Source organism: Hermetia illucens, chromosome 1, assembly GCF_905115235.1.
Source record: "Hermetia illucens chromosome 1, iHerIll2.2.curated.20191125, whole genome shotgun sequence".
Taxonomy (NCBI): domain Eukaryota; kingdom Metazoa; phylum Arthropoda; class Insecta; order Diptera; family Stratiomyidae; genus Hermetia; species Hermetia illucens.
Window position 1 is genome coordinate 186,579,887 of NC_051849.1, and position 18,247 is coordinate 186,598,133.

General features: G+C 40.8%; 1 protein-coding gene across 1 annotated transcript; it reads left to right on the forward strand.

The window, feature by feature from the left end:
• Nucleotides 1-7,865: 7,865 nt before the first annotated feature.
• Nucleotides 7,866-17,978, forward strand: LOC119646405 (ubiquitin carboxyl-terminal hydrolase 14). Its single transcript, XM_038046849.1, has 8 exons — nt 7,866-8,037; nt 8,182-8,357; nt 8,421-8,525; nt 13,597-13,976; nt 14,034-14,190; nt 14,252-14,317; nt 14,414-14,891; nt 17,696-17,978. Exons 1-8 carry the CDS (start codon nt 8,022-8,024, stop codon nt 17,803-17,805), a joined length of 1,488 nt encoding a protein of 495 aa, XP_037902777.1. The 5' UTR covers nt 7,866-8,021; the 3' UTR covers nt 17,806-17,978.
• The last annotated feature ends 269 nt before the right edge of the window (nt 17,979-18,247 follow it).

Genomic DNA, 18,247 nt, shown 5'->3' on the forward strand with positions numbered 1-18,247 from the left:
TCGCTTTGTTTTGCACTTTTTGTTTACATGCCGCACGAACCGATTCGCGCCGTTTTGACATGAGTAATCGCCTGGAGAAACTGTTATACTGGCATACGGCATACGACAGTCGCTTCATCGGAAATGGAGCACCGACTTGGGAGTGTGAGAGAGAAAGATCTTGGGGGTTTCGTCCCGAATGCATGACGTTCAGAAACGGAAATGCGTTGATGAAGACTTGTATAAGCCGAAAAGTTAGCAACTTCCGGAATTTTCAAACCAGCAGTAGAGGAACCAACCCCCCTGCCGAACGGAACAAAGGCTAAAGAAGAAAAGTGTGGGCAGAAGCATTCACCATATCAACGGGAGGAATATGTATCTCAGAAGAGACATTTGACTTTTAGGTACGATGACGTCCTAAGTGCAATCCTCATTCTGAAAGGTAAGGAAAATTCTATGTTAAAGCGAATTTCAACACTTTTTTTTAATTCGTCCAATACGACCACTCCATTCTACTAGAATTTTTCAATTCAGAATATTCTCAGCCATCTTGTGCCGCGAATTTGTGTGCAAAGCACCCAACTCTAATGCAGATAACAGTCCCATGGGGGATATATCGACCACTTCATCAATGGCGAAAGGCGATCATTTTATCAATCAGAAAAGGTGAAATGATATTTACCAGTGGAAAAAAGTCGCACTTATCAGTCCCCCCAATAATAAGACGGGGAATAGTGAACAGAAAGAATGAGCCCCGGATAATAAAACAGTGGTTCTCAAAGTGAGTAATTCTTTCAGACAGTGTAGTAAATTGAGGTACCAGTATCACTTCAGACAAAGGCAGCTAAAATTGGTTATAAGAATCCGGGTATAACGGCAAGTCCCTTACTAGGAGAAATCAGTGCAGGTTTTCGTCAAGCATATTGGATGTAATGATGCCGTCTATTATGACATATCGACTTTACCCAGTATACACAGACTAGGCAAGGTAATATCGATACGAAACGCCAAATTGCTGATGACGTCATTTGGACCGACATAATGTTAGTAAAATTTAATGAACATCTTGTATCTTATGGCTAATGGAAAGTTATGAATTAAAATTTGTAGGTAACATCTCTATCTATGAATAAAATCCATATCCATGAAAATCGGTAGAAAAGTCTCAGAGATATTCCATTTCAAAAGTCCAATTTGGCAAGATCAATTACGAAGAACAGAACATTTCTCTTTCAGAAATTCAGAGAAAAATTTGCAAAATTCATTGATAATAAACTCAATCAATCAAGTTCACGATCAATAAAGAACATAAACGTAACATGAACACATAAAATTATTAAAAAATCTTAATAATTTCGAATGAATAATACCTGGTTGAGTAGCTAACTTAACTTTTTGCCTTCCAACATCATTCGCATTTAAATATTCTTCTGTAATTTTATATCAAATGATAAATCAGATTTCAGATTTATTTATTGAGCAAAGAAAATAAATACTTAAAAACTCAAGCATGACTAATTAAGTATGTAACGCTAACCTACGGAAATATCTGGCCTAGTCGGTTACATGTTATAAAGTGAAAAGGTGGTGCATGTCAGTGCTCATTTGACATAACATGTGCTTAAACCTAAGAATAATTTATAACTTACAACTAAACAAACATAACTCAAAACAACACAAAATAATACTCAGTATTGGAAAACGGGAAAAAGGGGGTTTTTAGGTACCGGTGAACAGGATTGATCGACGGATTTGGAGTAAAGCGCAGTCCTTTCTCTATGGCGGTAGCAATCGGAGAAAGGACAGTGACCCAAGGCGGAAGGGATGAAGATGACTGTGGGATTGCGGGGCTTGTATTGTTGAGCCTAATTGGTAGAAGGAGGGACCTCAATTTAGGGAAGAAGTTAATGCTGGCAAATAGCACATATTGTACAGGCAGAACACTGGACTAATATTATAATCATTCCCGACGTGGGAGGACCATTGCCGTTGGCGGGTGAAGTCCTGCCTGAGTTGTCGTTGGCGTCGTGAATAAGTTTACGGAAGGGACGAGAATATCGTGGAGGAAGATGCTAAAAAGTTTGGGGCCTAGAATAGATCCCTGAGGGACTCCTGAGTTTACTGGGAAGTCGATGGAGCGAAGTCCATTGAAGCGCACATTGCAAGTTCTGTTGGAGATGAAGTCTGCGAGGATTCTGGAAAAGGGGAGGGGGCAACTGGACTGAATTAGTTTGTAGAGCAATCCCTCTTTCCAAACTGAATCAAATGCCTTTTTGAAATCTAAGGCGCAGGCTACGGTGCAATGCCTGTTTTCCAGTTGATTGAGGATATGGTCTTGCAGGTACAGGATTGCCTGATCTGAGGTTTCCGTAGCCGAATTGATTAGGTGGAATGATAGTGGAGTAGTGTCTGTTGAGGTGACTTAGTAGGATACGATCGAAGATTTTTCCAATATTGGAAAGAAGAGTTTGAAGTCGCCCGAGCACCCTTCTTAAGGATAAGTTTGAGGAGGGCTGATTTCCAAGATACCAGGAAGTGGCCGTTGTTCAGGCAGTCGTTGAAGAGACTGGCGAGACGTCCATTGATGGTAGGCTCAAATGATAAATCACCTGTTTCCAAATTCAAAATGTCTTTTATTGGCTGGACATTTACGAATTTACCCTTTATGTACAAGCCAGAATCAATGACATCATTTCATAGTAATTTTATATTTATATTTATTTATGCGGCATATCAAATAAAAAGAGATTTTTTTCATCTGGTAAAGTTTCAAACCATGGCTTATCTTCATTCACGACAAGTTCTCTGCGTAAAGCTACATTTGAGAATTCCATATCTGAAACTACAGTTACAATAGTGAAATTAATTCTCCGCAGTCTCTCATCTATGTGTTCAAATATTGAAGCGGTCATAGCACGAATCACAGCCACTTGCAAATTTTTATATGGATGCACAAGCCGTTGGTCTTATCATACTCAAAAGTACTTCTGATCTTCAAAATAAAACTCAGATTCGTTCCTTAATGTTGTACTTTGATTTTAATAATAGTTACAGCACAGAATCCACAATTCCAGGATTTAGTTTTATCTTTGCAGCGAATTTTTTAGTGTCTGCAGTACTACTTTTCTCTTGTATGGAAGCCTGTATGCTCGTGCTCTAGCAGAACAGAGAGAAATGGCAGAAGAATATCCTCACTACTCCAACGCAACTTTTTATTCGGATTTTCCATTTTCCGAATTTGGATGAAAACATCTGATAGTTATAAATATCACAGCCATTTAACGCGCTCCTCATTATTTTCAATTTTTCACAAAAATTTGTCTTGATAGAAACATTAAAACACAAATTTTAACACTTCTCAATATTGTGAACGATTTTCAAACCGAAACGACGAATCACGACCCAAGTGACGTCACGAAATTCAAATATGGCGGACATGATGTTCGGATGATATTATCTTGCCTGTGTGCACTGGGCTTTATCGACATATATCTTGTAAGACGCTGAAAAAATTGGTCTAACAGTAAATTTATCATAAATGCAGTTTATAAGCGTTTTTCTCCTGTTGTATGGTTGAGCGAATAATTGGGTTTTAGGAGTTTCACAAAGAAAGGATAAAAAGGTTTTTATTTTAAGAAGCGGGGGTTTTGGATACAAACATTGATTAACAAATGGTAAAATGCAAAAACAAACATCGAAAACGATGAAATAAGGTTTTCGCGCCTTTTATTAAAAATGAGGATACAACGCTTTTAATTGCAAAAATTGAGAGGAGTGATAGAACTGCAAGAGTAAATATCTGAAAACGTTTCTTCCTGAAAATCAAGTTCAATTTTACATTGTTTGTTGAGAAGTAAACATAACCTCAAAGCGTATTTTTGAATAAGGATTTTTCAATCGTTATTAGGTTCACTTCTTTAAATTTTTAAAATGGTGATTCATATTTCAAAAAATTTTAAATTTTAGCTATCATCTTACGAAGGGTTTTCGGATTATAAACTCACCCAATCCGTTATAAATCCATAATACAGTAAAAAAAAAATTAAAAAATATGTCAATATGGAAAATATTAATGGCAAAAGTTACTTCGGTTGTCAAAACACTTTACCAGTGTTTCGTCTCTTGATCGAGTACTGCAATAAAGTTTCTTCTTTTTTTTTTCTTCAACCTTTGTCCCGTTCAGAAACGAGGTCGGCTCGTCGTGATCGGTTTCGCCATTTGGCTCTATCAGATGCCTGATCTGGATGCAATCTTGAAGCTTTTAAATCCCCATCCAGCGTATAAAGCCACCGTTGTTTCGCCATCGACTTCAATGTTCAGACCAATTCTCGTTATCGCGAATTGCGTGACCATCGAAGACTCCTCTCTCGCAATTTTTTCGCAATTGGTGGAACCCCATAACTGTCACGTATATCCTCATTTCGGATGTGATCAAGACGTCTCACGCCACTAGTCCAACGTCCAACGTCTTCATTATCGTAAGACGCCATTGATTGTCTTTTATAGTCAGTCAACACTCAGAGCTATAGCGAGCGACAGGACGGACGATATTGCGGTAAATTTTAGATTTGAGACGTTCGTTCATACGTTAATCACAAAAACACCACTTGTGGAACGCCACTTCATCCAGGTTGCGTTAATGCATGAAGCAATTTCATAACGCAATTCTCCTTCATTTGGCTGATAGCCTTGACCCGAAGTATTTAAATCGCTCAGTTCTGGCAGGTCACTGCCACTGACAGTGATTGTGCCTGTTTCATGGGGATCGGTCATCAAAATTCAATTTTACTCAGATTCAATCTGAGACCGTGTTGCATGAGGCGATTATTCCATTTTTGGACGAGCTGCTCGAGATCATTTTTGCTATTAGATGCTAGGAAACATCATCTGCATAAAGTAGTGTATGGGGCGTTGAACATTGGATGTCCCGTGTGACGGTGTCCATAACAAGAACAAAGAGGAGTGGTAAGAGAGCGCTTCCTTGATGAACACTAACAGAGACATGAAGCATACCACATGAATTCGTGTGATACACGGTCAAACGCTTTCTCTAGATCCAGAAATGCAATGTAAAGAGGGCGATGCTTTTCACGGTGTTTCCCCATCAGTAATCGCGCAGCGTGTATTGCCTCAGTAGTTCCACAGTGTTTGACAAATCCGAATTGATTCACGGTTATTTCGTGAATACGGTTGTCAAGAATGTATTCAAAAATCTTCATGGTATGTGAAAGTACCGGATCGGACGGTAATTTGAACATTTTGCTGGACTACCTTTCTTTTTCCATATTGGAAGAATGTTACCTTCTTTCCAGTCAGATGCTGTTCTTCATTCCTGAATAACCCGATTGAAGAATTCACTGAGCCACAGTGTTGAGTCCCAGCTCTTGGCTTTCCAGAGCTCAGATGCGATACCGTCGAAATTGCACCACCATTTGCCGGATACTTGTACTCAAGCAATTAATCAGGGAAAGCAATGCTTTGTATTCAGCATATCCTTTATTTCCATATTTATGGAAGTTGTGCTTGAGGTTCCTGCGCCAAATTTGTCTGACCATCATGTGCAGAATGATGTCATCTGGGAGTTTGCTGTATACAAACTCATCGAGTTTGATAAGCCTGGTATTCCTGCATGTAGCAGTGCTGATGGCGTCTGTATCCAAAATGATAGCTGCGTCCATTTCTTTGTGCGACAGATTACGATCTGCAGCGAGTTTCTTCAAGTTCAGCATTGGTGCCAAATCTGACTTGAATTTGCCCCAGCCAGTGTGAGCGAATGATCTGATGGTTACCTTAACTCGCTTCTGCAGTTGTGATGTTGAGGCCAGTTTGAACTCAACTGCAAAATAGTCAGACATGCCTGGCAAAGTTTTACAGGAAGTTACTTGAAAACTTTGCTTGGTTTCGCCAGACAGCAGGAAATCAGGTCAATGATGGATTGACTAGCGGGTCTTGTCGGGGGATCCGGCGAGACCACCTCAAGGTTGGCTGGCGTGAAAGGGTCATGGATCCAGTTGTACAGGATTTTCCTATTTGAATTTTCTGCCTTATCGCCCCAGGAGTTGTTCCGTGAGTTAAAGTCGCCGAAGATAAAGTATTTGGATTTTAACTGGAGATCGCCCAAGACCTTTAAGTCATGGCACAGTTGCTCACTTCAGGAATTGCATTTGATATAAACGGAAACAACTAAAATCCGCCTATTATCGTTGGTTTTTACTATTGCCGCTGCAGCGGATACGCATGAAAACGAAGGTTACCTTTGCTCGAAGTAATTATTCTAAATATTTGTTAGATTTTTTTAAAATATAGTACTAAACAAAAAGGATACGTCTACAAGGCATCATCGAAGTTGAGAAGCGGGTGTGTATTTTGTAGTTTGCTCTAAGCAGTCCATACACCCCAAATGAGGGTGGTGTTATCTCGTCATTTGGTGAAGTCCGACACCAAATGGATATGGACGAGAAAATTCTGACTGATTTGAACATTTTGCTCCCCTCCACCTCCCGGTTTCATTGGCCATAATTCGCAATCATGTTCTGTTTGCAGATTGGAAAATAAGGGGGTTAGTGTTATAAAAGTGGCAGGTGGGGAGGCCTACTTGCTATTTTACTTTCGCATCCTTTATTTTGTCGGATTTAACGATTGAAATATCTTAGATTGAAGAACGACCCTATTTTCTGTTAGATAGTTGTTAGGTATACTGAACTGGTCCGGGATGTAGTTCTAAAGGCATACCTAGACTGGAGGTCTGCTGTTGCGGTGTTGATGTTGATAAATTAGTATCCTCAGTCATATTTATGTATAATAAAAAAAGCAAACAGATCACATAGAAAGCAACTTCTCGTGAATACAATGCTGCATTAGTCTAGTTGCAGCCTAGATTCTGTAATAATGTATGAGTTCCCTGTTTTGAATAGATGTTGATAGCTGCTCATGTTAATTTCACAGGTATGCTTTTTGCATTTGTCGTTATTTATAATCTCTGAGAAATATGTTCTTGAAAGTTATTATAGTTTTTACCTTTGTTCAGATTTGGGATCTACGTAAAGCTATAATTCATTATTTTTTTTATTTTGCATATAAATGCTTATTTCTTCTTATTCCCTTCATCAGTGCTTGGCTACCTCCGAAGTGTCTCAACATCTCTTAAATTTAAAAAAGTAAACAAACGCAAAGATTTATGATTTGCTATAAACGATTGTCAAACGGCGCATACTTTAAATGAAATTGTTTAAGACAACAACTTTCAATTAATATGTTCTTCTTTTTCTTCAGCCTTTGTCCCGTTCACAAGCGGGGTCGGCTCGTCGGGATCGGCTTCGCCATTTGGCTCTATCGAATGATTTCAATTAATATGTTCTTCTTACCAAAAATAAATAATGTTTCAAAAGTTCATAATGTGTAAGTAAAAATCAAGACAGTAATGCTGATTTCTTCATTGATTCCTTTAGGAACTATTAAACACTACAGTTTCGTCGTTAGTAGACATCGGAGTCTACGTAGATTAGAAAGGGCCATTCCGATTGTTTAATATTAACCGATTCAGACTAAAAATAACCAAATGAATATGTAATAACAACTAGATAATAATCGTTGGATCGTATTGGATCGGGACCTTGGAGTGTGTTAGAGTACTTAATTCAAGACCGCAATGGTACACTACAGTAGACTGTAGGCGGCAATCTAGTCAGCATTGCGCTCGAGAACAAATAAATAGAAAATATAAAGTAACTGGGACGTATAATTGGGAATGCTACACATTTCACATCTAAATACAATCCAAAGAAAGGTCTAATATTCATAACGTATTCATAGTGCTGCTCTAACAAGAAGAAGCTACATTTCGACCAATTGATTTTCACCCATGACTGTGGTGGCTTTAGATTTTCAAGTCGACAAATTCACCAAGTTTTTGTCTAAAAATTGAATGTCATCTAGTTCGCTACTTAGATTTTCGCAACTTCTGTTGACCCCCAGTCGTTTTTAGATAGAAATTTATATTAAATAGTGACTTCTGTGATCGATAGTGTATTTATTTAAAAAATATGCCTGCATATAAAGGTAACTAAGCAAATAAGCGTGGATTTCCTTCAGTGCTTACTTGGAGGTGTTCAGATGCAAATATTGGAAATTGTTTCCTATGTGGATAAGATACAATATTCGTAAAAGAACGTGCTTCTAAACTGTGTGTTTTGATTTTTGCAGTTAAAGTAAAATGGGGTCGCGAAACCTATCCAGACATTGAGGTGAACACGGACGAAGAGCCACTTCTATTCAAGGCGCAGCTGTTCGCATTGACCGGGGTTCAGCCGGAACGACAGAAGGTTATGTGTCGCGGAACCCAATTGAAGGATGACGAGTGGAATATGCAATTGAAGGATGTAAATATGACTAATATGAAATTGCGATGAAGTGGGTAATAATATAGCTGCGTTGTCTTTTAGGGGGCAACGGTTTTATTGCTTGGAACGAGGGAGGAAGTACCGCAGGAACCGGTTGAAAGGCCCAAATTTATAGAGGATATGAATGAATCTGAATTGGCAACAGCTGTAAGTATATAAAAGTGGCTTTGAGCGTAGATAAATAGTTAGCCTGAGTGAGGATATTCCGAAAACTTTTCGGAGCCTGGTTGGAATTTAGTGATTAAAGTTAGTTATGACTTCTAGCAGCATAGGATCGTAGGGTCAGATTGAAATTGATTGGATTAAATAATTAAAACAAACTGATCTCGCCGAATATCTAATGAAAACCTATACTTTTACGAAAAAAAGAAAAGAAGTGTCGTATGTTGGGGAGTGACACAACTCCATTGATGACGGCTGCTAGTTTCAAGAGAATAACAAAGCGCACAAAGCCAAGAAAAGTCAACTGTTTAGTGCAAGGAGTTTCGTAAAGTAGAAAAATAATAAATGGGTCATGACGATAAACCTAGATTTCATTAGAAGTGTTCAAATATTTCGGTAACTTGAACAGTCAGTGAAGAATTAAAAGGAAGGCTAGCTGCCAACATCAATAGAAAGTTGGATGACTCTTGGTAAACTCCATCAATGAAGTTCATAAGAATTTTGAAAGGCATCGAGACGTATTGTTTTCCAGTACAGTATTTTTACGAAAATATTTGGTAGTTATTCGGAATTGTAGGAGCGTTAATCTATATCTGAAGTTTATACAATTTATTTGGCCCTAACTACTAGAATATACAAGAGCAGTGTGTACATATATATCTAAGCAAATTATTGGTGGCATGATCTTGACAACTTACATATATGGGAGCATTTTGAAATACCGGCAAATGGAGTTATTTAGTGATATGCGTTTACCCGGAAAGCGCTTCAACTTCTCCAAGAACTTCCCGAGACACCCGCACTCCCCCTCTACTGTTGCGCGCCCAGTGCCCCAACCACTCATTGTCCATCTTGGGTGAGTGGATTCCACTGCATGACATTGCTAGCTTAATGTAGGACATAGAATATCACTGCCGATCACATTGCGATCGACCTGTACGCTAACCAAGTTGTTCGTTTGAAATAGTATCAGGACAGCATCTTCCGATGATACGACGCACACAATTTTTTGACGAAAGCGTGTAGCCTTCGAGTGACAGTGGGAGTCACTTTCCATAAGCTATTCTCCCAGCAACGCAGAAAGAACACAAGAACAGAACAGTCTCAACATGATCTTGGTGTTGAGATAACTGCATTTCCAGATTTTGCATAAGGTAGCGAAAGCGGATCTAGTGCTGTTAATGCGTCCTGCAACACCCAGTTCGGTGCTACCGCGGGTAGAAACCTTGTTCATAGATATACAAAAAAAACCGACAACTTCGATTTTCTATCCATTAATGCAGATAGGGAGAGTGCGAAATCTTTCTCAAAATCGATGAAGAGCAGGTGAAGCGAAGATCTGATCTCCGCACACTGTTCTAAATGATCCGCAGGGTGTTGATGTGGTCAATGCCGGAGGATCCGGAGCATACACCAGCCCGCTGCCGATCAAGCTTTTGAGATGTCTTTTTGTCTTTTGCTACTATCATTGCGACGGACGGGAGCGCGCATATATATTCTATCAATTGTCACACGGCTGCCGTGGAATCTCTCAATTATCCCTTTCTTCCACTCTCTGGGAAACATTTCGGAGTGCCAGAATTTCCGTATTAGTGAAAGCAGGAGGACTGCAGAGACTGCAGGTGTAGCGATAAATAACTCTGCGAGGAGACTATTGAGGCCGGCATCTGATAGATGATTTCTCTTCTGCATATTCGCATGTTATATTGACTGATCATTTCATCCACAAGAGACAGAACTTTGCCGAATGTGATACGGTTAAGAACCGTGGTGAAATATTCCTTCCATCTCTTCAGTTGCACATCACCGTGGATGAGGAGTCGACCGTTAACGTCCTTCACAGGATAATCGAAAAGTTTGTGACCACATGCCAGTTCTTTCGTGATGCGTATACACTTCTGAAATCATCGCGTTCTGCGGCAGCTTCCTCTTCTCTGACCAACACAATAACAAATTCCCTTTTGTCAGGGCGCACACTACGTTGAACTTCCCACCTTCTTTCGCACTATGTCGGAGTTTGAGCGTGTCACGCCCGCCATCACTCCCCGCTTACCCGACGGAAACTGCAGAAATTCACATACCTCCCAACATTATCGTTGCAGTCACCAAGATCGTGTTATCCCATCACATCATCATCAACGGCGCAACAATCGGTATCTGGTCTAGGCCTGCCTTAATAAGGAACTCCCGACATCTCGGTTTTGCGCCGAGGTCCACCAATTCGATATCCCTAAAAGCTGTCTGGCGTGCAGGCCTACGCAACGGCTCCATCTCAGACAGGGTCGGCCTCGTCTTCTTTTTCTACCATAGATATTGTCCTTATAGACTTTCCGGGCTGGATCATACTCATCTATATGGGTTAAGTGACCCGCCCACCGTAACCTATTGAGCCTGATTTTATCCACAACCTGACGGTCATGGTATCGCTCATAGATTTCGTCTCGGATCGTTCTTCCCATGATGTCGATATCATCAGCATAGGCCAGTAGTTGGGTGGACTTAAAGAGGATCGTACCCTTCGCATTTATCTCAGCACCTCGGATCACTTTCTATATATTGATGTCTATATTCCAACAGTTTTTTCATCGCTTGCCGCAGAGAGAAAATCTCATCTGTTGCTGATTTGCCTGGAGTGAAGCCTCTTTGGCCAATGATGTTCTGGGCGTATGGGGCTATCCGGCCTAGCAAGATAGCGGAGAATATCTTATAGATGGTACTCAGCAACGTGATACCTCTATAATTGCTGCACTGTGTGAAATCTCCCTTTTTATGTATGAGACAGATAATGCCTCGTTGCCAATCGTCAGGCATTGATTCGCTGTCCCACACCTTGAGCACAAGTTGATGAACCACTTGCCTCCATATTTAACCAATTCGGCTGTAATTCCATCGGCTCCTGGCGACTTATGATTTTTTAGCCGATGGATTGCACGGACTGTTTCTCCTAAACTTGGTGGTGGCAGTATTTGTCCGTCGTCTTCAGTTGGCGGGACCTCCAACTCGCTGATGTTCTGGTTGTTCAGTAGCTCATCAAAGTACTCAACCCATAGCTCTAATATGCCCATTCTGTCGGAAATCAGATTTCCCTCTTTGTCTCGGCAAGATGAGCATCGAGGTGTATAAGGCTTCATCCTGCTGACTTGTTGGTAAAACTTCCGCCCACTGCCTGTTGCGGTTGCTCCCTGTACTTATCTAGTTCACAGACTTGTTGGTTCTCCCAGGCTTCTTTTTTCCGTCTGTGAAGTCGCTTCTCCGCTCGACGGAGTTTGTGGTAAGTCTCTGCGCGTGCCCGCGTTCTTTGAGAATGCAACATTACTCGGTATGCGGCATTCTTCCGTTCCGTTGCTAGCTTACATTCATCGTCTAACCCGCCGTTCCGACTCCTTTTGCGGCGTTCTTCAGGTGGTTGTGAAGATCATTTGTTGATGCTTCATCTCCAGGTCCTCTGTTGACTGCGGTTATTGCGGCATCCATTTCCCTCTTATAGGTGTCGCGGAGGATTGTGCTGTGGATGGCTTCAGTGTTAACTCTCACCTGATTGTCAGAGGGGATTCTGGGTGGTGTTGATATTCGAGCTCGGAGCACCATGCCAACGAGATAGTGATCCGAGTCTATATTGGCCCCCCTATATGTTCCGATATTCACCACGGCTGAGAGGTGGCAGCGTTCGATCAGCATGTGGTCAATTTGGTTGAAAGTGGTCCCGTCTGGAGAGGCCCACGTATGTTTGTGGACCGCTTTCCGCGCAAACCAGGTACTTCCAACAACCATTTCGTGTAGCGCTGCTAATTGAATAATCCGCAGTCTGTTATCATTTGTATTTTGGTGTAAACTGTGGGAGTCAGCGTATCGACTGAATACGGGCTCCTTCCCTACTTGGCTGGTAAAATCCCCAAGCACGATTTTAATATCATATCTGGGAAAGGGTTCGTTCTACTGCCTCGTAGAAGGTATCCGACTCCGTAAAGAATATCCCGCTTATATCGCTGGAATTCTCGTTCTAGTTGAAGGAAGATACATTTTGGATGCCCTCCATATATCATTATCAAGGAGGGTGTGCACATTCTTAAAAGCAAGAACCTTCGTAGAAAGAAAAAGAAATAAGAAATGGCGAAGAGAACAACTGATTTCCAAAATCAAAAAATTGTAGTCAAGAAAGGAAGATTCTCCTTTTTCTTTTCACTTGACAAAAGTTTCTAATACGCAAAGTTTAATTTCTACAAAAGAAAGTCCATTGTATTGTTACGGGCGACGGAGTACCCTAAACGCAACAAATCGTGGGTGAGTCCAGGTGAAGCATCGACATCGACGGCACGACCAAATCGTTATGGTCGGAAGGTAATGCTGTCTGTGTGGTGCGACCAGACCGGTGTGATCTACTTTGAACTGCTGAAACCTGGTGAAACTGTGAACGCCGTTCGCTACAAACTATAAGTGAAATATTTGAGCCGAGCGATTGCGGAGTACCGACCAGAATATCTAGAAAGACAGGAGAAGGTGATTTTGCTCCACGACAATGCACCACCGTCGAAAGTCGTTCGCGACACGCTAAGAAAACTCAAGTTGGAAATGCTTAACCATGCGGCTTACTCACCAGACCTGGCCCGATCGGATTACCACCACTTTGCCTCTTTGAGCCACGCATTTTCCGAGAAGCGCTTCGACTTCTACGAAAATTTGCAGAAATGGCTCACTGTGTGGTTCACCTCCAAAGACAATCAATTCTACTGGTGTGGTATTCACAAATTACCAGAAAGGTAGACAAATGAGTAGAAAGCGATGGAAAATATTTCGAATAAAATAACTATTACAGTTCCCTTGGAATTATGTGTTTAATTCACAAAAAAAAAACGGAAATTAATTAGGAGTACACCTGGTAGTTTTAACTGCTACTTTGTTTCTCACAGAAGACTCTTTTCAATCATCCATCCTGTTTCCTGGCCCAACACACTAAAGAGAAATATACCACAGAGTACTCATAATTAGCAGTGAACATCTTAATTTTCCATCTAGAATTTATTTTTGTCACGTCTAATATTTCTTCTGCTTTTTCCAGCTTGAAGTGCCTGCAGGCCTGACAAATTTAGGCAATACGTGCTATATGAATGCGACTGTACAGTGTCTGAAGTCTGTTCCCGAATTACGTGAGGCTTTATCAACATACAAAGATGATTTTTCAGGATCTTCACTGGCTGGAGCGCAGTCTATAACCACTGCGATGAAAAATCTCTTTACTCAAATGGAAAAAAACAATACAGTCACCCCAATTCTTCTTCTACAAACACTCCACATGGCATTTCCACAGTTCGCCCAGACTGGAGAAAACGGCACGTATCGACAACAAGATGCAAATGAGTGCTGGTCCGAAATGTTGAAAATGTTGCAACAAAAGCTGCCATCGCAAGAGAAAGAGAATACCAGCAAAACTAAGTACAAGTAAGTTAGAAAAATAAAGATATTAATTGAATTTGTACTGAGCACGTTCTCGTCTAGTTCGTTCATTGAGCAATTTTTTGGAGGCGCTTTTGATGTTGAAATGAAATGTACTGAGGCACCTGACGAGCCAGTAACCAAGTCAAAGGAAAACTTTTTACAACTGAGCTGTTTCATTTCAGCAGAAGTGAAGTATATGCACAGTGGACTGAAATCGGTTCGTAAAATGAAATTAATCCACCGAGTACTGTGATTTAGCATGTTCATTTTGTTTATAGAAATTACAGGAGCAACTCACAAAAAAGTCCACGACTCTAGGACGAGATGCTGTTTATACTAGAACGGTGAGTAACTGATGAAGCCACGTACTAATTTTTCGTTTTCCGGCAAATAAATATTCTGTTGTTATTCTAAAAAATTTTGTAATTTTCTCATTCCAGTCGCTCATTAGCCGTTTGCCTGCCTATTTGACTGTACAATTCGTTCGATTCCAGTATAAGGGTAAAGAAGGAATTAATGCAAAAGTTCTGAAGGATATCAAGTTTCCAATTGATTTCGATGCATTCGAACTCTGCACGCCTGAATTGCAGAGCAAATTGACTCCAATGCGAGCAAAATTCAAGGAGGTAGAAGACGCTAATATGGAAAAGCAATTAAAAGATAAAGACAAGAATACAAGCAGCACGAAAAAGGATGAGGTGAAAACGAAAACAGAGTCTTATTGGTTTGAAGATGATTTTGGCAGTAATAACTCCGGTTACTACACACTACAAGCTGTGTTGACTCATAAGGGACGCTCAAGTTCATCGGGACATTACGTTGCCTGGGTACGTCAGAAAGGAGACACTTGGATGAAATTTGACGATGATGTGGTATCACCTGTGCAGACTGATGATATATTGAGGTTGTCTGGAGGAGGTAATTTTTTGATTAGTTTTATATTTGTAGATAGGATATTATGTTGGGCAAAAATGTAGACGAGGTAATATTTAAAAAAAAACAGAGCGTAAGCATCGCCTCAATCACTGAAGAAGTTCTATGGTAGAGATCCTTGACTAGAAAAACTACAGCAATGGGCCCGCCCGATACTGTTTTATACACGGTTCGCACTATCAGTGTGATTGGCCGGTATGTCGAATCTTCTATTCACAGCATTGTCCACTCTTCCCAACTAGATAAGGGCCGCATATAGCAAATTAAGAAAATAACTAGATATTGTTCCTTATACTGCAACTTTTTTTTTATTTTCCTTCCGCATAGAATTTTTTTGAAGACCACGTGCCTCCTTCATCAGTGCTAGTACCTAATTAGGTACTAGCGGAAGGAAAATAAAAAAATTACAGTATAAGGAACAATACCAAGTTCTTTTCTTAATTTATATATTAACTGTAAGAAAAAACATGGACATAAATATCAACACATATAGCACTTCTGCGGTAAGCAGCCTACAACTATACTATGACCCTTTGGAGATTATCGTTCGTTAAAGTTCAGCTTGCCAACTATCATGACTCCCAAGCTATCGACCGCAGGATGGGTTTGTGGAAATTCATATTCTCGCCCTGAAAAAAACACTCAATGAATGAAAACAACAAACGGAGCCTTGTTATCACCGCCAAGATCCATTGTCCTCCTCGTTAACCGCAAGGGTTGCGAGGACGATGAACCGTTAGCTGAGTTCCGCCCTCCTGCCGTGAAGAAAAAGTTGTAATTGCTTTTAACCGAAGCTGTTAACAAGTCACTTGAGATAATTTTTCGTTCGTGTGTTGTACATTACCAATTTCTGGCAGTGCCTCATGAATTCATATTGCTTGTAGTGATTTCATATATTTTTTCGTATGGCCTCCTTAAGGACTCATACGCATTTGCAATTAATCGCCTTGGCGGTTGGGTGCCGCGGCGAACCGTCAGACGCGGATGGGTACCGTGGCTAGCCACGAGACGCGACTGGCATTTGTCCAATCGTGTAATAGGACAGTTAGGTTGCCGAAAAATGCACAATCAAGTTTACATATGTGTACAGCGTGTCCGGATAGCTGAGTGGTTAGAGCACAAGGCTGTCGTACGGAAGGTCGCGGTTCAAATCTCGCTGGTGGCAGAAGGATTTGTATCGTGATTTGACGTCGGATATCAGTCGACTCAGCTGTGAATGAGTACCTGAGTCAAATCAGGGTAATAATCTCGGGCGAGCGCAATGCTGTCCACATTGCCTCCTAGTGTACCGTTACGGTCTTGAATGAAGTGCTCTAACACACTTCAAGGCCCTGATCCAATATGGGTTGTTGCGCCAACGATTATTATTATTATTTAAACAACGTTAATACCAACGCCATCAAGGAAGCCTTGAACAGTATTTGATTAAAAGGGGTATCTTACGTATTGGATTATATCCAAGTATCAGGATAACCCAGTCGGATCTGGGAGGCAACCACTTGGCCAGAGCTGTAAACAAAGGCACGCCCCAGGGTTTCGCCATCCCTCCGGTGCTTTGGTTAATAGTGATGGACGAAATCTTACGAATATTGGACAGCAGCGGGGTGAAGGTAGTGGCGTATGCCGACAACTTGGTGATATTAGTGTCATAGATGTTTCCGCCCATTATGAACGACATCATGAAAGGAGCGTTGGGAAAGGTGTGCCTGTGGGCCGCAAGTTGCGGACTCGGCATAAACCCAACCAAAACGGAACTGATGCTGTTCACCACCAAGACAAGGGTACCGGAATTCTGCCTACCCGTTACCCGGGTTATCTCGAATACACACAGTATATCCGAGTCGTATGGTCTCCCAAGTTTCGCCAGTGTATTCCAAGCGGAAGTACTGGCAATACTGGAAGTCTGTCGATGGCTGGAGCCCCAAGCATAATACAGTCATTCTAACCGACAGCCAAGCGGACATCAAGGCCTTGTACTCTGCGACGACATCCTCCAGGCTGTTACTTGGTGAGAATTGTTGGGTGTGGTTTAGATGGGGGACTACTCGGAACGAAGAAGCATGAGAGATTCATTCGCTCTCTATGCTGGCTCGTTTCGGGACAGTACTATTGCTACGTACCAAAAGAAGAAGAAGTGTAGTGATCCCTTTGTCATCCACATCCATTTAGGCATTTTTAAATTTCCGATATAATTCACATTCAACGCCATCATTCGTGAAGTTTTCTCCATAGACCGCCTCTTCGCAGTGTAGTAGTTGAGGAGATAGCGTGGCAGCCTTTCCATCTTGCCATTCTGAGTTCGAGTCGCAATGCACTGCACTGGTTGAGTGCGTGGCGCTGGGTATCAAATGCCTGCTGCTGCGCGCACCATGTGCTTATTACGTATCTGATTTTTATGCTGTGCGATCGGAGGTTAAAAAATATCAAATCGGGGTATAGGGTTCATCTTGCCTCTTTGGACATCAGGAATACGTGGAACTATAATTGAATAAAAGTTTCATAATTGTTCACGAGCAGTCGCCCATGCTGCCAGGTCAATATTTGATGAAGCTTGCTTTGATGATGCTGCTACGATATTCGCTTCCTTAGTTATTGGCGATCAAATCAATCTAGAGTAGTAGAGCATTATCTTAATCGAAGAAGAGTAATAGGAGGAGAGGCATATTTTATAAAATTTATGTTGTTATCTAATGGGTAGATAAGTCTTTGTTTTTTTCTTATCTCTCCTTTTTCAATAAATAGGTTGTCAACTACCGTATTCATTTTATAATGTTCACTTAATATTGCAGGTGACTGGCATTGTGCTTATGTTCTACTTTATGGACCGAAAATTCTCGAAATTCCCATTGATGAAGAGACTGCAAAGAAGGAGCAAGGTGAAGCAATGGTTACAGAATAAACTTGAGTGTTCTTAAATGTGTCGAACACTGCAATTCTAAAAACGATATAAGCATCAAGCTATGCTGAGAAAAAAAATGAAAGAAAGCAAAGAAAAACCAAACAAAAACCCATTCATGTTTTCTATTTGTTTTTATATTAATAAATACCGATCATTGTCATTTTCGCTGAGAATTGATTTTTCATTGAAATTGGATTGTTGCGACCATCAGAATTTCAAATGAATAGTGAATATTATTGGATTAAAAGAAGATGAATTCTAAGGAAATCCCAAGGTGGTACCGTCTCTTTATATTTTTTAGGAGAGTTCGTGCGTTTAGAGAAAGCTTCGTTCATTTATTGCAGTAATTAACTAGCAGAATTTTGAAATATATCATTCAAATAATCATGAGCGTGGCTACCTTTGTGTTCGATGCTATTTACATAATTTAATGTTCGGACAA